The sequence below is a fragment of the Bos grunniens genome, chromosome 16, assembly GCF_055505025.1.
Source record: "Bos grunniens cultivar Pamir isolate PY7600 chromosome 16, Bosgru_T2T1.0, whole genome shotgun sequence".
Lineage (NCBI taxonomy): Eukaryota > Metazoa > Chordata > Mammalia > Artiodactyla > Bovidae > Bos > Bos grunniens.
The window spans coordinates 57,465,785-57,486,687 of NC_141180.1; the positions used below are offsets into that span (position 1 = coordinate 57,465,785).

Below are 20,903 nucleotides of genomic sequence, written 5' to 3' on the forward strand. Positions count from 1 at the left end.
GTCTGGGTTTGGGCCAGTCACTGAATCTCTTGAATCTGGTTTTTCTCCTCCCACCCTTTTTTAATGATGGCGCCACTGTTCAGGATTGACACCTGGATAAAATAAGATGCGAAAATGCCTGCTGTATATTTCTCTTGGCTGTACAGTTGTCAGAGCATAGGCCTCCTTAGTTCTTTGGTAAATTAACCTCAATCAAAATTCTTTCCTTTATCATCCTTGTATCAGGTTGCATTGAAGAAAAATCTCACTGATTAAGTAATTCACACTAAAATACTAATGATAGGAGCTTCCCAGGTGGCGCTAGTGGTAAAGAACGCGCCTGCCAAGGCAGGAGACATAAGAGATGCATTCGATCTCTTGGTGGGGAAGATCCCCTCGAGGAGATCCTGGCACCCTACTCCAGTATTCTTGCCTAGATAATCCCATGGACAGAGGAGCCTGGTGGGCTACAGTCCGTGAAGTCACAGAAACGTGACTGAAGCAGCTCAACACATAAGCATGCATACTAATGATAATGATATTTTTCCTTGCTCTAAATAAAACAATGTTGTCTTGAACATGTAATCACTTTCATTTTAAAGAAAGACATTTTAAAAATAAGTGCTTTAAACAAAGTAATGTTCTTTGATCAATTAAACTTTGACCAAAAAATGCCCCTCCCATCACTCTTCAGTTGACCTCCCCACAGCCTAAACGGGAGCAAGTTTAGTCTCTTCCTTAAATGGGACACTTTTGTCCCATTATAAGAACCTTATAAGAACTCTTTGTCCCATATAAGAACCTTAGGACTAGAACAAAGGCACTATACTTTCTAAAATCTGAGTGAATTAGTTCCAGATTCAGGTTTAAGAAAACGATATTTAAGTTAAAAATCTTTGTCCTACAGAGGTCATTTCTAAACCAAAGGCAGTTTACATAATAGACACTGTTCAGCCCCATGGCTCCTGGCTGTGTGACCTTTGGGAATGTTTCTGAGCCTTTTGTTCTCAATTTTCTCCTTAAGTAGATGAGGACCATAACAGTAGCATCTCGAAGAGTTGTAGCAGCTTAAAGAAAATACACACATGGTGCCTGACATTTTGATTTGTGTTGCCGTTGTCATTTATTATAATTATTTACATTTAAAATCAATAGTCATTTTTCTTGTTTGTTTTTTTCCTGTTAAATATTTATCTCCTTGCCCCATCCAACAACCCCTATCCCAGTTTCATCATTTTACACACACAGCTTTACTAGGTTCAAAACAATTGAAGTTACCTTTGGGGAACTTTTGACACACATTAGCAAAGTTGCTATGTTTAATAATGTACAGGCCACAATTTTAAACTGCCTTGATTAAAAAGAGTTGAATGTTCAGCATTCCCTCTTATATTTCCTATTTCCCTTCACTGCTTTAATATTTTCTCCTTGGCACTTAGCACTAACATCCTTTATAAACATCCTCTATAATTTACTTACCGTACTTATCTAGTTCTGTCACTAGAATGTAACCTCAGTGAGGGCAAGGATTTGGGTCTGTTTTGTTCATTACAGTATGTCTGCTGCCTTTAGCAGCCTGGTGCATAGTAGTTGCTCAATAAGTAGTTGTTGAAGAATTAATTAATGATATTTACAAAGAAAATAAACCTACTGTTTTTACATTTGTGTGAAATTCAACTATTTATTGGAGAGAGCATTGCTGTGATGTACAGACCACAGTAAATTTTGAATCCAGATGTCCGGGAATCAGTTGTTAAATAGATACTGTAAGGGAGACCATTAACATTATCTTATGCAGAATTTCTTCTTATATAATAATTCCATGTTCTTGTAACATTCTTGGGTTTATGTAGAAATGTATGTAAGAAGTCTCCATTTATATTTGAAGCAACTATTGAATAATACCTCTTCTTTCTCTCTTCTTGCTTCCTCTATGCAAGGAAGCACGTTTTTTTGTTAGGTCAATAGAACACTTGAAGCATATTCTTAATGCCCATATTCAGAATGGTAAGTAAATAGGTGTTTAAAATGTAACTGTTTCTTTCAAAAGAGCCAAATCTCTCTTTTTTTTTTAATAATGTTTTTTATTTTGTATTGGGGTATAGCCAGGTAACAAACAGTGTTGTGATGGTTTTAGGTGAACCAGGAAGGGACTCAGCCATACATATACATGTATCCCTTCTCCTCCAAATTCCTCTCCCATCCAGACTGCCACATAGCATTGAGCAGAATTCCCTGTGCTATACAGTAGGTCCTTGTTGGTTATCCATTTTAAATATAGCAGTGTGTACATGTCCATCCCAAACTCCCTAACTATCCCATCCCCTTCCTCACAGAGCCAAATCTCTTTAAATTCACATCCTGGTATATTTTTATTTGATAAAAATAAAGTAGGTCCTACCACCTAACACGTTACTGTGTGTGGCTGCATACACAGTACCAGCTGTTTTAATTGCTTGAAAAATGCTGTCCAGAAAGGAGATGGGGGCTGGTGGTAATTATCACCATCTCTCCCCACCCATCAGTTTCCCGAGCTGATGACTGTTGCTAGCTGTAGTGAGGAGAATATTATGCATGAATTATTAATTCCCCCTCTAGTTCACGGGTAGATAAGGAACGAGGAATGGGCTGCTCAGAACTGTAAGTCCTGATGAAAAAGTTAGGGTAGCCAAAGCCTAATAATACTGTATCCTAGAAATTACTTTGTGCTGCTTCTTTTTCTTTTATTTATTGATTATCTAAGTTTATTTCATTTGTTTACAAAATAAATGCATCAATATTGTCTTTTCAAAAAATGTTTTATTGAAGTAGAGTTGATTTACCATACTGTTAGTTTCTGGTCTGCAGCAAAGTGATTCAGTTATACACACACATACACATGTATATATATGTTCTTTTTCATATTCTTTTCCACTATGGTTTGTTATAGGATATTAAATATAGTTCCCTATGCTGTGCAGTAGGACCTTGTTGTTCACCTATTTTATATGTAGTAGTTTGTGTCTGCCAAATCCCAGTCTCCAAATCTATCCCTCCCATCTTGTGCTTCTTTTAATGAACATGAGCATTCTCCATTGGCTTCTTTACCACGGGGATTGCTGTTGTCTTCTTGAAAAAAATGTTACAAATTATTGTAGAAAAATGGTCACCAGATTGCTGGCTGCATTTAATAGAAGAGTTTCCCTGTAAGAATTAATCAAGGAACTCAGTAATGAACTAGTGAGATACTAAGATAGGAAGTTAGTAAGATACTAAGTGGTGAAACTGGATTTGGGTCCAGATAAGGGGAGATAATCACCTTTTTGTCTCTGTGATACATTGTAGAGAAGCTGTTTATTTCTTCTTCCGTAACATCTTCTTGCAGGTGATATGGGGTCAAATTGCAGAAATTCTAAAATTCTTGTTTTACTTGATAAGAACTTATAATTTATTTTGTATATTCATCTCTTTACTCTTAACTTTCTTCCAAGGGTGGAAAAAGGATTTAAAGTGGCTCATTTGGAAAATAAGGTCTCTAGAGGATTTATCCTTACTGATAAAATTAAGTTACCATTGATCACAGGCTGGTATTCAAGTTAGAATTTTACCCAGTTTGTCACGGGAGGAATAAATTCGGAGTTTGGAATTAACACACTACCACACTACTACATACAAAATAGATAACCAACAAGGACTTCCTGTATAGCGCAAGGAACTATACTCAATATTTTGAAATATCCTGTAAGGGAAAAGAATATATATATATATATAAATATGAATGGGTTGTGTGTTTGTGTATATACACATAGATGTGTATGTGTGTGTGTATATATATCTGAATCACTGTTGTACACTTGAAACTAACACAGCATTATAAATTAACTTTACTTCAATTAAAAAAGAAAAACACACTTTACCCAATTTGTACATTGAGTAAGTTTCCTGGCTTCTGCATAACCTCACTCCTAGTTACAGAAGCAGCTTTGTGGGTAATAAGGCAATATGTGAAATGTCATGTTTATGCTGCCTAACTGACAGCTATTGCAGAAATTCTAGTATCAGTGCCACAGTTTATTGTTTATGGACATGTAAAGCCCAGATTTTTTGTTTGGTTGAGTTCTTTTTAAATATTTTTTTTTTGTATTTTGTTTTGCTTTTTAATACTTTTTTTGTATATTGCTTTATTTAGTGGTTACATATAAGAAAAATCCTTTAGGGTTGTTTCCAGTGTTTGGCTGTTGACTCTCTTGTACATATTTTTGTGATTGTTTCTGCAGAGGACTTGCTGGGTCACACGGTAGGCATACATAGCTTAGGTAGATATGGGCCAAGCAGTTTTCCAAGGGGTTTTTCCAGGTGGTGATCCCACCAGCAGTGTGTGAGCAGCCCCACTGTTTCCACATCCTCATCCACACTTGGTGTTGTCATATTAAAAAATTTTAGCCTTTCTGTTGGTCATGTAATGATGTCTCTGTGTAGTTCTAATCTCTGTTTCTCTTATAACTAGTGACGCCATCTTTTCTTATGCTTATTGGCCATTTGGATAGCCTCTCACACAGCCCAGTTCTGATTTTTATAGATGATAAAGGTTTTTATTAATTTTATAAATATTATATAAGATATAAGAAGTAATATCTAAATAACACAGGTAGTTTTATAAACTTAATGAAGAAAACAGTTTGCTGTGTATGGTGAGAGAGGAGACATATAAGCATTTTTCTTCTTTACTTCACTTGCTATCCAGGCATTGCGCTGATGATGTGGAACACATTCTTAGTCAAAAGGTTTTCTGCTGCTACGTACTTGATGGATAAGGTAAGGTCATTTTAAATTTGAAGTTTCCTATAATGACTTCTTGTTTATTTGGCTCCGTTAATAATTGGCTGATATAAGAAAGATTATTTACATTAGGCCTTGTTAGACTATTTTTTTAATTTGATAACTGCATTTTATTTATGCTCAGTTGTCCTGGCATTTTGGTGACTTGAAGAGCCCAAATCCTTGAAAGAGAGCAATATCCTGTAAAAGCCTCTTAACCCAGGTGATTAGGACCAGTGGTGAATTCAAGCAAGGATTTGCATTTTAAATTAAAACATATAAACACGCAATTTCTCATTGATCATGGGATGTAGGGCCAAGATATTTTCTCTAAATAGGGTTGATTGCAGTTTTACTGAAGTTTTTCTACATTAACCTCACCCATGATATATTGCCTGTAATTTCTAAATCCTGTCTCTTTAAAACAATGATGCCATCTGAGTATAAAATCTTAGGATTTTTGTAATTTGTCCCCTACTCTTTATAGTTGTTTCTCTATATCTAATCCAGTAGACCTTGGAGTGAGCTACTGTCTTCCATAAATCTTTTTAAAGCAGTCTGCACAGTATTCATGTAAAGAACTCCCTTGTTTTCCTCATTCATATTTTATTAGTTATTTAATTAAATTACAGACTTACAATATGTACAACCAGCATAGGTAGATTTGGGAACAGATATAAAAGGTAAGCCTGTAACTCAGCCAGTGGGAGCAGAAGCTGCTGGCGTTGCCTCTGGGCCTCAAGCTGAGCGGCAGCGCACCTCGAAGGCCAGTGGAGAACGTCGGTTACTCCAGCAGCAGCTAAGTGCATGTTGGGAGAGCTACCACCATAATGACAGCATATGCTATTAAATGTACAGTGACAGACATTCCTAAACCATAAAGAGCACTATGGCTCAGACCCACTATAGGCCACAACTTCTGTAGAAAATACTTTGACATCACTGGTAACTTTTTTTTTTTTAGTTAAATCTAACTGTTCTTCCCTGTGTGCTCATCTTCCTTGCCCATTTACCTGCTTATTTCTTGAAACTCACTCCTTTTGGCCTGTGTACTGTTGCTCTGTTTCACAACTCTGACCACCGTCTTGAGAGACATAATGCAAAGCCTTTTCCATGTGTTAAGCTGTGCAGATGTTGAGCATTCTACCCCAACTGTCCCATCTCACCCTCACAACTTGAGTTGGGTTTAGCAGCCCTAAACCAGGAAGCAGAGAGTTTATAATCATTCATTCAATAGATATTTATTATGAGTATCTCTTCTGTGCCAAGGACAGTGCCAGGTTCTGTGGTTGCAGAGAATAAAGTCACAGCCCGCCCTCAACCCACCATCGGAAAGATGGTAAACAGGCAATAGGGTGCTTTTAGAACTCAGAAGAGGAACGTGAGTGACAAGGGGAGGCTTCTGGGCTGATTTTGGAGGGTGAATATACGTATGAATCAGTAAAAAGAAGGGTGAGAATAAAATGTTTCCACAAAAAGCCCTGGAGATGGGAGACAGCGTGTCAGATTCGGAGAGCTGCAAGTAGCTTTGATTGGTTGAAGGTCAGGCTAGAGACAGGAGCAGGAAGTGGACCATGGAGAACCTCCTCTGTGGGCTATGGATCTGGGGTTTTCTAGTATATGTCAGCTGTTTAGCAGAGGGCCTGGCACAGTCGGGGAGGGCACACTGAACGGTAGCTGTTATTTTTATCTTGGAGACTTGGAGCAGTTTTAAGCAGAAGAATGATATGATCAGATTTGCATCTTAAAAGATGATTCGGGCAGCAGGATGAAGTATGTTGCAATTGGGGTGGGCTGAACGTGGTTGTTTTGAAGGCCGTTGAAGTAATCACAGTGAGAGGTGATGAGGTGAAGAGGCCTTTGTCCTTTCATTTTCTGTTTCCTGTGAATTTTCTTGTCACGTAATATTCTTGAAGGGCAGAACTTTATCTTCCACTTACTACCCTGTATAAAGTGTACAGTAGGATCTTAGGAATTACTTATGGAATAAGAACATCAGCTGATTTTTCTGAGCCAGTAATATAGCTTCTGTCTGCTATAGATGGTTATTCCTTCTGACCTTTTAAAAGTACTGTGTATCATTATGAACAAGCGGAATTTTTAGCTGCTCCTTATTCGTAACCTTCAGTTTGGTTCTAAATAGGTTTTAAGGCAACACAGTTTGATTATGGAAATTGGGAACCTGATCTTTGGGGGTTTTCTTATTTAATAGTTCAAAAATAAGTATTTTTGAAAAGAATGATTTGTGAGCCCCGTGTAATGTATTTTCATAATATATATTTTTTTAAGTTCCACCACAAAATTAATTGTTTTATGCTACAAATTAGTACAACCAGCATTTAATTGATGACACTAGTACTGCATTTACTTATAGCTGCATGTATATTTTTAAAATTTGGTTACTTTTTACTTTCTGTACCATAGTTTAATGCCTTTTGATTTAAATTACTAATTAAATGCAGCATTTTGTGTCCTCTTGTCTTAGGTTGGAAAAGCACCAAAGGATAGATTATGCCGAAGGGTAAGTGAATCTTCCTTAACTAGATGAATAGTTGTTAATTCTGCACTTTATATAGTACCTTATTAACTGTGGGGGTGAACTTTGCCTTTTACCATTTTGATGATGTAGTGAGAGATAAGAAAAATGGAAAGAGAACACTGTATTAATAAGCAAACTGGTTATGACCTATGGTCAATTTTAATTTACCTTTCCACATCATCAAATAGTATGTTTAAACTAAGTTTGCCAAGATGTCTTCAACTTTGGACTGTGGACAGGAGGTCCACAAAAAAAAAATTGCATATTTTTGCTGTCTTTCAAATTAGAAATTTATAATTGAAGTGGATTCATATGAGTAGTGAACTTTATCTACCTTTATGTAATAGCTGTTGTACAAACAGTCTTAAATGATGTTTCTACCCATGGATACAGGGGTTTATATTTGAGGTCAGTGATTAGTAATGCTGCTGCTGCTAAGTCGCTTCAGTCATGTCGGACTCTGTGCGACCCCATAGACCAGGCTCCACCGTCCCTGGGATTCTCCAGGCAAGAACACTGGAGTGGGTTGCCATTTCCTCCTCCGGTCATGATAGTGAAAAGTGAAAAGGGAAGTCGCTCAGTCGTATCCGACTCTTAGCGACCCCATGGACTGCAGCCTACCAGGCTCCTCCATCCATAGGATTTTCCAGCTAGTGTTGCTCAAAACTTTGAAATATTATTACAGATATTTTAAGAAATACTAGGACACAGGAATCCAGCCTTTATATAGGCCCTTAGTCCTGAAAAATCTCCATCGTTGAAGAATTTGTCTGTATGCTCTTGAGTGTGGCTCTGTGACTACTGTTAATATGTGTGTAAATACACACATACACACATGCTGTATTCCTTAAGGATGAATTACTTAGGGATGTCAGGGATTTGTGGCTGTTGGTTTTAAGAAGACCTCATGTGAGCACAGTGGCCCCTTGGACAGGCCCCTTCAGGAAAGATCCATTGCCCACAGCCTCAGTCTGGTGTTTACTTCACCAGCTAGGGGATCTTACTTTAGTTCAGAGGGTTCAGTTCCTGAAAGATGCTCTGAAACCAGATCAGGCTATTGTCCTGGAACTTTCCAGGTTGGCCTGTCTTGTGTACTCTTGCACACACACACCATGATTGTTTGGCCAGCAGATGCCTAAGCAAGCCAGACGCAAGCCATCTGTGGCTGACTGACAACACCGCCTCTTTTCCAATACAGAAAGATACTCAGTTTTTAAAAATTGAGAGCAGAACCATGTTTTTTAAAAGCCAGATTTTAAAATCTGCTGACTCTACACAGAGAGATTAAAATGTGCGAGTGCCTTGACTTTCAGTTCTTACCTGTCTGTTCAGTGGGGAAAGGCAGTTAACTAGATGCATATGTTCTATTTATTCTTCTGATTACAACCTACCAGTTTTCCTGCTGGAGCTAATGATGCCCCTTCTTACAAACAGGATGTGGGGATGAGCGACACAGCAGTGACTTCCTTCCTCGGCTGCTGCTGGGATCTTCTTCAGACTTTAATGGAGGTAGAAGGGTGGTGTTTTTATGCTGAACTGTCTCTAAGATATCAAGTATTTTGAAACTCATTGGACTTCAGAAAGAACTATATAAAAAGAGCTTGTTTTTTGTTTATTCTCTTCGAAGTTTTGACGTAAGCCTAAAAAATAGTGACGTATCTTATTAGTATTTTTTTTTTAATTACAACTTGAGGGATGGGGAAAAATACGGGTTTCTACTTTGCTGCTGGTAAGAAGCTCATTAAGATATTGGCAAACTGTCATTTCTCCGATTCTGAACATAGCTCTCCCTTCTCAAAACACCCAGGCAGACGTCAGCCGGGATGAAATGCAGGTGCCCGTCTTGGACACGGAGGACGCCTGGCTGACTGTGGAAGGCCCGGTCTCCATCGTGGAGCTGGCCCTGGATCAGAAGCACATCCACTACCCGCTGGTGGTGCACCATTCTGTCCTGGGCGCCGTCCTCTACGCTGTCATGAGGTTCTCTCTCAAGACCGTGAAGCCGCTCTCTCTTTTTGACAGTAAGGTAATTCGGAGAGCACTTGGGATCCTCTTGGAGCTGAGGGTCTAGCAGAACTGTCTTATCAGAGAGAAATCACTTGGTCTTTTGTGTCTTGTATAGGATTATTTGCTGTGGGGGTCTTGGTCCTCTATTCTTTGTCAGGCTCCCTGTTCTGATTTACCTGAAATATGGGTGTCCCGGGGTTCGGCCCTCTCAGCCGTCTCCACCCATCATTCATCTTCAATAAGTTCTTTTTCTCCCTCTTGTGTGTGTTCAGGCCTGACCTGTCCCCAGGATTTGGGGCATGTGTTTCTCCTGAATGCCTCTATCGGCCTGTGTGGTGGGCTGCACACATACCTCCTTCCTGAAATATCTATCCCCGCCCCTACCCACCTTTGACCTACACTTGCTGTTCCCCCAAGTTCACTGGCTTGGTCAGTTGGTGAGTGATGTCACCATCTGTGATGTGGCAGAAACTAGTAGCCTGGGAAACATCTAGGTCCCAGAGCCACCGTGAGCTCATCGTCGGTTCTTCCTTGCATCCCCTCTTGCCCATCCTTCTCCATCACTGTGGCCCAGGCTCAGGCCTCATCGTCTCCCCTAGGCTGGTCCAGCAGTCTCCAGCTTCCCTCCATAGTCCCTGCTGCCAGACCTTCCTTCCCAAACTAAGATTCAGTCATACTAGATTCATGCTGGGACATAAGACACAGCCTTGCCTGGCTTCTCCACCTGGGCTTGTGTCCATAGTGCTGGTCTTACTCTGCAGCCAGACCACCGCTGGAGACCCCTCGGGCTCCTGGTGCTGGGAGCAGAGGACAGGAGCCCCTGCAGGAGGACTGCCCCCCTCAAGAAGGGGAAAAGCAGGGTGCTGCCGGAGCTCAGTTCCTCCTCCCAAAGGCACTGTCCCTGTGGGGAGCAATGAGTGCAGGGGGAGAGCAGAGACCTGCTGTTACTGTTACAACTACTGTTACTAACCATGTTATTACTATTTCCTGCCGCGTGGAAATGTGGAGCCCGAGAAGGCGGCTTCCCCGCCCCTTGACTTACCTCTCCTCCCGCTTGTCCATTCCTCACACCCCATGCTCTAGCCACTGCTCACCACTTCCACCCCTAGGAGAAGGCAGGCATTTTTCTCACCTCTTGTCTTGTTGTATTGTTCCATTTTCACAGCCAGCTGTTCCATACGGTCAGTTCCTGTTTGTTACTCACTTATCACTTAAGTGTCACCTCCCCTTCAGAGTCTTTGTCTACATTTCCTGAACTGACCACCTCTTGGCCATGTCCCCATGTCTGTGTGCCGTGCCAGGTACATAATAGGAACCCGATAAATATTTGGTACATTCATAATTAAGGAGATGATAGAGAGAAGTTATGTGACAGAGGTCTGCAGAAGGGATGGGGCAGATGGTGAGTAGAGAAGCCAGTGGCAGTCAAGGAAATCAAGCCTCTTGGAGAAGCCAGTGGGAATCAGGAGTTGGTGACCATGTGGCCTGGGAAAAAAAAATAAAGATCATGGAGGGATTTTGAGGAATAAGCCACCTTATGACAGACTAGTGCAGGGTGACGGAGAGGGGATGAAAATTCAACCCAATATCAGGTTTGGGGGACTGGACATGCCATTTAAAGGAAGCCCATTTAGAAGGGTTCTGGACATGATGAGTTTGAGAATAAATATAAGCAGAAATAGTGTATTTTAAGAAATTCATTTCTAACAAGTACTTTAAAATTGGATTTAAAAAAATAAATAAAGATAAAGTGTCTAGCTCAGTACTCCCCTCAAAAAGGGACTTCTCAAAACGAGACCACATCCAGCATTGGACATGCATGGTGGTGATGCTAGTCCCAGCCCAGATTGCGCTTGAGTGGCCTGGGGCAGCTGTGTGACTCACGTGCAGGTACCAAAGCAGTGTGCTGTGGCAGGTGACGCAGAGCCCCTCCCACCTTTGCATTTACTGGTAGAGTTGTTTCAGTTCTCCTAGCCTGAGAGTCATGACTCCTGGTTGTCCTGAGGGTTAAATGACATACTCAACACCAAGTGCTCAACAGTGTCTGGAACATAGTAAATAATAAAGGCACACATACTGCCCATCCCGGAGGCCCTTCTGTAGAACAGACCCCGATATCTAAGACCTCCAGGTAGAAACTACAGACTGTGAGTGAGTGCATGGGAAAACTCTCAAAAGGTGATGTTCAGAGGGAGCAGGTTCCCCTCAGAAGTCTGGCATGTTCTATCACCAAAGGATGAATGGCTTCTTGGCAGTCCCTCCAGATGACCTGTAATCACAGGTTAGGTCTAGAAAGTACCTTAGGCGATATCTGGCATGACCTGAAAGAACAGCACCCTAGAATGGTGGGATCCTTTGTTCAAGATGACCTGGGTACAAGGAGTGGGCTTGGAGCCCAGATCTTACAACTTACAGGCCAGTGCTCTTTGCTCTTGCAAAGAGCATTTCCTTCTTGAGAACTTCTAAACCGTATTTTCTGATATTCCTTTTTGGCTCTATTTTCTTAAACAGGTGCTTTTAAACAGTTCAACAAGTATTTTTAAGAGGATTCAAATACCTACGATGTATTCAGTTCAGTTCAGTTGCTCAGTCGTGTCTGACTCTTTGTGACCCCATGAATTGCAGCACGCCAGGCCTCCCTGTCCATCACTATCTCCCGGAGTTCACTCAAACTCACGTCCATCGAGTTGGCGATGCCATCCAGCCATCTCATCCTCTGTCGTCCCCTTCTCCTCCTGCCCCCAATCCCTCCCAGCATCAGAGTTTTTTCCAATGAGTCAACTTTTTGCCTGAGGTGGCCAAAGTACTGGAGTTTCAGCTTTAGCATCATTCCTTCCAGTGAACACCCAGGGCTGATCTCCTTCAGAATGGACTGGTTGGATCTCCTTGCAGTCCAAGGGACTCTCAAGAGTCTTCAACACCGCAGTTCAAAAGCATCAGTTCTTTGGTGCTTAGCTTCCTTCACAGTCCAATTCACACATCTATACATGTATTAGTTACCGATTATTACTTAACAGGCAGATTCTTTACCACCTGAGCCACCAGGGAAGCCCCATTACATACAAATGATCCCCAAACTCAGTGGCTGAAAACAGCAAACGTGTCATTTTTGTGAGTCCCGATCTGTGTTCCCCTAGTGTAGGCGGCTTTGGCTCAAGGTCTCTCTTGTCTGCGGTTGGTGTGTCAGCCAGGACTCCACCAGAGCGGGGATCAAAATGCACTCACAGGCTTCCATGAGGTTGGCGGGACTCAGTTCTCCTCACGTGGGCCACTGCACAGAGCAGCTCCCAGGTGGCTGCCCTCAGAGCAAGTGAGAGTGAACAGGAGCTTCTAGGGCAGAAGCCACAGCCCTGTGTCACCTGATCTTCAAAGTGTCAGGCTGTCCTCTCTGCCTGACCCTGCTCACCAGCCCCACATCAGGGGAGTGGAATTACACAGGGCTTGGGTACCGGGAGGAGGGCACCCCTGGGGTTCACCCTTAAGGCTGCTTTCACCATAATGCTTACGAAAATCAAAAGAACAGAATTCTGAAGTGTTAGTGTTCAAAGACAAAGTCAAATCATGAGTTCTTTTTAATTTTTTAAATTGGAGGATAATTACTTTACAGTATTGTGATGGTTTTTGCTGTACATCAACCTGAATTGGCCATGGGTATGTGAGTTATTCTTTATACCCCCTCCCCCCCATAACAGCCCATACTTATCAATTTTCTTGGTCTTTTCTTTTTCTTTAGGGGAAAAATGCATTTTTCAAAGACTTAACTTCAATTCAGTTATTACCTAGCGGGGAAATGGATCCAAATTTTATTTCTGTACGACAACAGGTAAATTACAGCTATTGGGATGACCAGCTCTAAGGTATTTTTGAGAACTAGTTTCTCTTTAAATTGTATCATTTTTTGATAACTAAATATAATGGAAAAACTACTCTAAATGACAGAAAAGCCAAGTTACTTGGAATTGCATATTTTTTAATGAAAATACTAACAAGATTTTGCTGTATCTGTTTCTCCACCTTCAAGTTCTTACTGAAAGTCGTCAGTGCAGCTGTCCAGGCCCGACACACAGTTGCAAAAGACAGAGACTCCACAGAAGAGGCAGCAACCGCCCCTTTTGGTAAAGACCAGGACTGGCCAGTGCTGGCCGTGGACCTGGCCCATCACCTTCAAGTCAATGAAGATGTTGTCAGGAGGCATTATGTGGGGGAACTCTACAACTACGGAGCTGACCACCTAGGAGAGGAGGTAACAAACAGCCTATGAGTGTCCTCTGGGCTCAAGTTGTAAAACTGGCAGTTGGGGTAAAGAATCAGTAAAGTTGCCAGTAAAGCTTGTTTTCCCTTCCTTTGTTACAACTCCTAGGCACAATAGTAGAACAGGATTAAAATAAGTAACTAGGGAATTCCCTGGTCGTCCAGTGTGGTTAGGATCTGCGCTTTGATTGCTGAGGGCCTGTGTTCAATCCCTGGTCAGGGAACTAAGATCCCGGATGCTGCACAGCTTGGCCAAAAAAAAATTTTTTTAATAGAAACTAATCAAATTCCTGTTTGTGGCCAGTGTTTAGTATAACTCGTGCAGTATGCCAGACCTGTTTTATGCAGAGGGACAGAGCAGTAAACAGACAGGGTGCCTTCCTCCAAATGCAGTCTACTTATGGGAGCTGAGAAGCACGCTCAATTCTGGATTGAGCTGTAAATGCTGTGAAGAAAATCACTAAGATCATGTGAATAAGCAGAAGTAGAATAGGATGATCAGGGGTGACTTCTGAGCTGAGCCCCAAGGACAGGAAGGAGCCAGCCACTCAGAAAACTGGGACCCTTGCCAGAGGCAGAAGTAACATGAAGTCCATACGTTTGTCCACGCTCCTCCCTGCAGGCCATCCTCCAGGTTCAGGACAAAGAGGTCCTGGCCTCGCAGCTGCTGGTGTTGATCGGGCAGCGGCTGGCGCACGCCGTGCTCCGCACACAGACGAGGGAGGGGCTGGAGCTGCTCGCCAGGCTGCCCCCCACGCTGTGCACCTGGCTGAAGGCCATGGTGAGTGCTGGGCATGAGGGAGGCAGACAGCCACTGGAGGCTTTCTCTTATGCATTTTTAATAGTGGAGAAAAATGGGATTTTCTTAATTCTGAACAAAAGCATTTTTATTGGGAAATTACTCTCCTGCTAACTCTTAAGTAGCAATTACTTGGTTGTATGTAACTGATGGGTTATTTTTGTGTCCCATTTGCAGAACCCCCAGGATCTTCAAAACACAGAAGTGCCCATTGCAACAACAGCTAAACTAGTAAATAAAGTCATTGAGCTTTTACCAGAAAACCACGGGCAGTATAGTTTAGCCTTACACCTCACTGAAGCTGTGGAAGCCATATCTCTTCCTCCTTTATGACACTTATCTCCTGCAAACAGTCTCAAATTGTGTGACTCTAATATGAACTAGTGCATGGTTATTTTACACAATAAGATCTGGAATTTTACGGAGGAAGTATGTTTTTTTCTTTTGTAAAGTAAATAAAAATACACATTACTTTTAAAAAGTGCAGTCTTGGCTAAATTCCACCTTTGGTTAATACTGACAATAAAATATAAACAGGTATCAGTTATACTATCAATTTCTCTTGAAGCTGTTTTCCTGTTTATTTTTGATTTAAGCACTTAAGTAGCTTTATTGTCCAAATTTGCTATTTAAAACTGGTTATAATTTACAGATTATGTTCTTATAAGATTCTATATTTCGTACTCAAAATGTTATTGTAATTAAATTTAAATGTGTTCATGTGTAGTCCCCATCAGTAAAATGAGAGAACTGTCTCACTCTGTTTTAATAAATGTTGGGAAAATGCTTTTGTTATCATGCTTAATCCCATCCTGGGGGACTGCTCCCTGGAGTTCTGGATGCTGACAGGCTTCTTTCCCAGAGGAGGTTATGCTGGTGCCATCAGAGGAGGAATAATGCGTTCAAGACCATCATATTCATCAGAATGGACACTAAGTAGAACCCTTAACCTGTTGCACTTGCCAAAACAGATTCTGAGATGCAATCTAACCCAGCAAAATTAATTATAATGCAAGTTAAGATTTGCTTTTTGCCAAGATTCAAAATTGTATCCATATCAGGTAACTGTAAAAATGTATTATCTTGTAAAACTTACGTTTAAAAAAAGGGCAAAGATACTAAAAATTTAAATCCAACTTTATTTTTCCTACAAGTGTTTAGAAATGTCTGTTTCTGGGATCTGGTCATGTTACCTGTTCTTAGGAACAGTATAGAAAATGCTTAGTGATGATACTACAGCTTAGCAAACCTACCTCACTGCTGGCTTGAGAGGATGAATACAACTAATTTTGTACCCTACAGTGCCTAGAGCAGTCCAAGTGCTGAATAATCATTTGTTGATTAAAACCAAATTAACCAAAACTCTGTAAAAAAAAAAGTACTTTGAGCTGTACAAATACCAAGTATTTATCAAGGTAAATCTTCGGAATGTAGCCATACAGCGCAATTGTTGACATGTCCTGGGTCACAGTTGTTACACGTAGCAACTCGTTGTGATACAAAAGTTTCTTTCTTCACTTCCTCAGGAAGAAGCCAGCTCTTGCAATTGTGCAAATTTGAGGCGTTGTTTTCAGGAATATAAAGGAAAAGTCTGATGTCTGAGAATATCCCAATGTAAATTCTTTTTAACAGAGAGATCACATTCAAATAAGAACTGTCTAAAACCTGGTAATTACTGTTTCATTTTAAATCGTGAGAGATTAATTTTTCAGGTGCCTTGAGTGTTTGGGGTGAAGGCCCATGTGTCTGACCGAGGCATACGCTCTGCAGCAGTAACACTGAAAAAGGCCTCCAGGCAGTCCAGCCCCTCAGCCTCTGCTGGGATCGCTGGTACCCCATCCAGACACATTCACGTGATTTCTGAGTATCAGGCATTCTGTAGTCACTTGTTACACGCACTCTACAAGATGAGTTCTTTCCGTGACTTGTCTAGATACTCTGAAAGTAGTTCTGAACCTTGGAGGCTGGTCAGAGAAACTTGGAATTACAGGCATTGTTAAAGAGTAAATTACTCACTCTGATTCCATTATCATTTTTGGGGGTATCTAACAAGCATTTTAGATAATAACACTGGTTGAACTTACTCTGATAGGACACACAATCAAATTTTGGGATTGTTGAGAATATATTAATAAGCTGGAATACGGCTCCTAGGACCATAACAAATCACTGAGTCTCTAGTTAGATTTATACTCCTAAAATTTGCCATTGAGAGAATTTTAAAATTGAATTCTCAGTTGCATGGTTAAGAAAAGCAGTTAAATATTTTACTGTTTCGTTAAGGGCTTTTAAAATAAATCTGGTAGAGGACAGGAAAACAAATACCTGTGTATACAGTCTGTAACCATGAAGAGCCACAAAGAACGGAATCAAGTTTCACACAGAACAGGCAGTTTCTGAAACAGGTGCATTGCACTTATCGCAGTTATTGGTGCAAAGCCGATTTACCAGTGAGTAGCTTTTTCTTAGATATACTCCCATCCTCATATACGTTTCCTTGTTATCATTAAGTAAGCATTCTGTACCTTCTTCAATTCTGTTGTAAATGCAAAGGAAGTCAAAAGGGTTCAAATAATCATAACTTCTGCATTACAAGTTGTGTTTAGATGTAGAACTAGAATATACAGGATAAATGCAGATGGGGAGAAATAATAGTACCAGGCTTCTAAATACGTCCTACTTTTGTAAAAAGAAAAATGAGGTATGGAGAAAAGAGTTTCACCTTTGTTATAAAAACTCAACTAGGGTCAAAGTAAACAGTTAAATTTAAATAGTTTTCTTGAAAAAAATGATTACAATTTAAAATCACAGAAAACTCATTTAATAATACTAAGCATACAGGGAATCAGTTCTCTTAGCAGTTATTGTGGTTCATTTCACTTAGGCAGATATTTTTAAAAGTACTCTATAGCAACAGTGAAAGCCCTCCCTCACCCTGATAGGAATGGATTTGTTATATTTCTGCTAAATAGAATTAACCATCCCTGGAAAGATTTTAATCCTATATGGAATTGTTTATTCCATATTATCTATTGTAATGTATTGTAAGTAGTCAAATTCTGTATATACTGCTATTTTCTGTGTCTGTTCATTGTTGTGAACTTATGTATATTAGTGAAATAAATTTTCAGCTTTCATGTTGTTTCCTTAACATTTATATAGTATTAATGTGTTTTTCCCCTCTTATATGAGACATATTTGGTGACTTTTTCTGATGTGCAGCCCAAAGAGCTAGCTGTTCTGAAAAGGTTGATGTTTGCTGTTAAGGCAGAATGAAATTACTCTCTTCATCTCCTAAGTGACAGACCCCTGCACCGTTGCTGTTCAAAACACATTTTTTTACTTGCTATTCACAACTTTTGTACCACCACCAGTCAGTAATTTTCCAGGTGCCTTTATTTTTAGACGTTATAGAACTTAAATACTGAGTGAAGAAAGTTTATAAAATATAAAGCATTTTCCGCTCAGCACATTTGTAGGCAAGCATTTTCAGTGTTATGTTCTGAGTTAAGTCCATTATGGATCCACCTGCAAATGTATATGTTTCCATATGTATATACACACATTATTGTTTATCTAGTTACAGAAAAACACTTGTAGCTCTGACTCTGACTCATCCTCAATCTTGGATTTCTCTCCAGTACTGTAAACAACCCATCTAGACCCCTACTCAGTCCTGTCAGGAGGTTCTTGCTCAGAAAGCCGTCGACACACCCCCTGAGGTCCTACTTCCCTTTCACAACTTCTGCGCATCGGGGACACAGTGTGTCTGATGACTCAGCCGTGTACTTCCAACAGCGAGGGCATTTTTCCTTCGTAGTTGGCATGACAATTACTTTGTATGAAGACTCTTCACGAATATCGCCACCTGTGGAAGAAAAACATGTGGAGAGTATTCCTCACAGGCCACTGAACTTGTGCATCTCTGTATTTCTCCAGGTGCCCCCTTTTCAGAGCTTCCTCCCTGCCTTGGGAAATACTGCTTCCCTTACACATTTGTACAGAAACAGCCAAGATTGTAGGCTCACACAACCTGATGACTGGTGAGGAGGAATCTGAGACCCTGAGAGGCTGATTTTTCCACAGGTCATGGGAGTTCTGTACCTACTCAGGCAGAGCATGCCTGCTTGCTCTTCATCTGTGTCCAGTTCTGATAATTACACTGCCTCTCCTCTCCAGCTACATTCTTAAGAATTTTAAAAGAGCCAAATTAGAGGGACAACGAGCAGTGCCCCCACATTAAACTTCTTGGTTTGGACAAAAGGAAACAAACATTTGTCCATAATGAATAGACCTCAGACAGAAAATAAATCATTTTCTAGTCACTGCACAGAGAATATAAATTAACATTCTGGAAAGCAGATTAATATGAGTCTACTACATGATCAGTGCTGCCAGGGCTCAAATTTAAACTGATGGCTATAGATGAGTCTCCCACCTCTTGCTGGTGCCTAAAAGCTACTATGAAATACACAGCATCACTGTTCCTAAGATATACTCAAGTTGTTCTGTTAATGTTACTCAGCTTTCATTTCCATCAATGAGAATGAAGTAAGTTGACAGAAGATCCTCAAATCAAACAAATGCCTACAAAAGGTCTGCTTATAAGATATCACTGTGGGAATGAGTTCAATAAAACTTCCTTGACTCATTATGAGTGGCTACGATACTGTAATTTGGGGTGAGCATAATAAATTGTAGATTGAACATGAGAGGGATGGTAGGGTTGGTCAAAGGACAAGGACACAGGCCAAATGAGGTAAGGCAGACTGACCACATACGGTGACTATGACGTTTTCCCTCCTCTCCCTACCCCTGTGTTCCCAAGATCACCAGGTAGGGCACTTAGCTGGTTCAGAAACCTGGCCACTGTTTTCACTTTCTATAGAAAGATGCACTCACCAAGTGTGTATCTGCCTTTCAGCTGGAGATGACCTGTAATTATTGTTCAGTTGTCCACATACCATTGTTATCTGGTATTTGTTATCATTCTCATCTCCTTACCTTCTAAATTGATTAGAAATGTCCCTTTAAGCTCAGTCACATCCTCATTTATTCCTCGTGGTTCCTGAGAAAGCAAAGTTGTCTGGGACGCCATCATTAATTCATTCAACTGAGAGGTACTGGAAGTCTCCTCGGCTTGTAGCATCTGGGCATTAGTTTTTGAAAGTTACTATCTAAATTGTTACCACAAAGGTTACCACAACAATTATAAAAAGACACTGCAAGTTCTTATGTTTGGTGAGGAACTCTTGGGACCATCACCTCCTGAGCTAATACTATTATATAAATCAAATCTTACTAGTATGAAAGCTTTTAACTAAAAACTCCTGATCAATAGTATCCATTGAGAATACAACTGTATGCCAGGCAGTTCACTTTACTACTACTACTACTACTAAGTTGCTTCAGTCGTGTCCAACTCTGTGTGACCCCATAGACGGCAGCCCACCAGGCTCCCCAGTCCCTGGGATTCTCCAGGCAAGAACACTGGAGTAGGTTGCCATTTCCTTCTCCAATGCATGAAAGTGAAAAGTGAAAGTGAAGTCGCTCAGTCATGTCCAACTCTTAGCGACCCCATGGACTGCAGCCCACCAGGCTCCTCCGTCCATGGGATTTTCCAGGCAAGAGTACTGGAGTGGGGTGCCATCGCCTTCTTCGAGGCACTTCACTTTGCTAGATGCTAAATGTCCACCCATTATCTGTAACTCACAAAACAGCAACAGCATTTTTTTAATCCCCATTTTACAAATGAGGAAACTTGCTCAGGGAGGTTCCCAAACAGTAAGTGATGCGCTGCAATTCCAGCCGAGGTCTGTTAGCGTCAAAGCCCACACTTTATCCCTGTATCATGCTTCCTACAGGAGAGGGGTTAAGATACTATCTCAACAAGGATCTGCTTTTAGCGGTGCAGACCAACGGTGGCAGCCTGAATAATGCTCAGAACTCTTCTGAAGCACACTGAATTGGGATATCTGATAAGCACTTTTGTACATTTTTCATTTTAATTCTGATCTTCAAAGTAAGTGTGTGAGCTAAGTAATACAAAATCCCTTGGGAAAAAAAAAACCAACTCATGAGAAAATAGGAGATTCAGAGATTGCATTTACACCATTAGTAAGTGACAGATCCAGGACTCCATCAGACAGCCAGTTAGTATAATTTCTAAGGAAAATACACTCATGTTTTTTTAAATCCTGAATTTTTTTTTTCAAGTATCAATGATCCAAGCAAGGTGTACTGTTTTCAGCTTACTACTCAGAACTAATGACTCCAAGGCAACATGAGAATGCAGTAGGAAAGCTCAGTGCCAGGCTGGGCAGCCTCAGCTGAGTCACAGCCTCAACAGGCCTCAGCTTCCTGGCTCAAAAAATGGCAATCATGAGCTTCCCAACTTACCAATTTTAAAACGTCAGGATCTTATCAAACTTTTGTTACCTGAGCAACCATCTATACCTACTAGCTATTTCAAGCCCTGAATCTTAATCAACCTGATTACATTATTAAAAATTTAGATTGAACTTCCAACCA

The 20,903-nt window shown here is 40.7% G+C and overlaps 2 protein-coding genes across 3 annotated transcripts in view; one reads left to right on the forward strand and one right to left on the reverse strand.

The window, feature by feature from the left end:
- RAB3GAP2 (RAB3 GTPase activating non-catalytic protein subunit 2) overlaps positions 1-17,523 on the forward strand; it is a 106,072-nt gene extending 88,549 nt beyond the window's left edge. For both annotated transcript variants that reach the window (XM_086342731.1, XM_086342732.1), the window contains 9 exons: positions 1,920-1,986; positions 4,703-4,773; positions 7,262-7,297; positions 8,750-8,824; positions 9,123-9,341; positions 13,056-13,145; positions 13,344-13,565; positions 14,196-14,354; positions 14,550-17,523. In XM_086342731.1, coding sequence (XP_086198857.1) covers positions 1,920-1,986; positions 4,703-4,773; positions 7,262-7,297; positions 8,750-8,824; positions 9,123-9,341; positions 13,056-13,145; positions 13,344-13,565; positions 14,196-14,354; positions 14,550-14,705 — 1,095 coding nt within the window. In that variant the 3' untranslated portion in view covers positions 14,706-17,523. The remainder of the gene's footprint in view (positions 1-1,919; positions 1,987-4,702; positions 4,774-7,261; positions 7,298-8,749; positions 8,825-9,122; positions 9,342-13,055; positions 13,146-13,343; positions 13,566-14,195; positions 14,355-14,549) is intronic.
- A 227-nt stretch (positions 17,524-17,750) lies between these two features.
- The window catches only part of IARS2 (isoleucyl-tRNA synthetase 2, mitochondrial), a 44,018-nt gene continuing 40,865 nt past the window's right edge, over positions 17,751-20,903 (reverse strand). Inside the window, exons 22-23 of the mRNA XM_086342733.1 lie at positions 19,377-19,521; positions 17,751-18,240 (exon numbers count right to left, since the gene is read on the reverse strand). Coding sequence (XP_086198859.1) covers positions 18,098-18,240; positions 19,377-19,521 — 288 coding nt within the window. The 3' untranslated portion in view covers positions 17,751-18,097. The remainder of the gene's footprint in view (positions 18,241-19,376; positions 19,522-20,903) is intronic.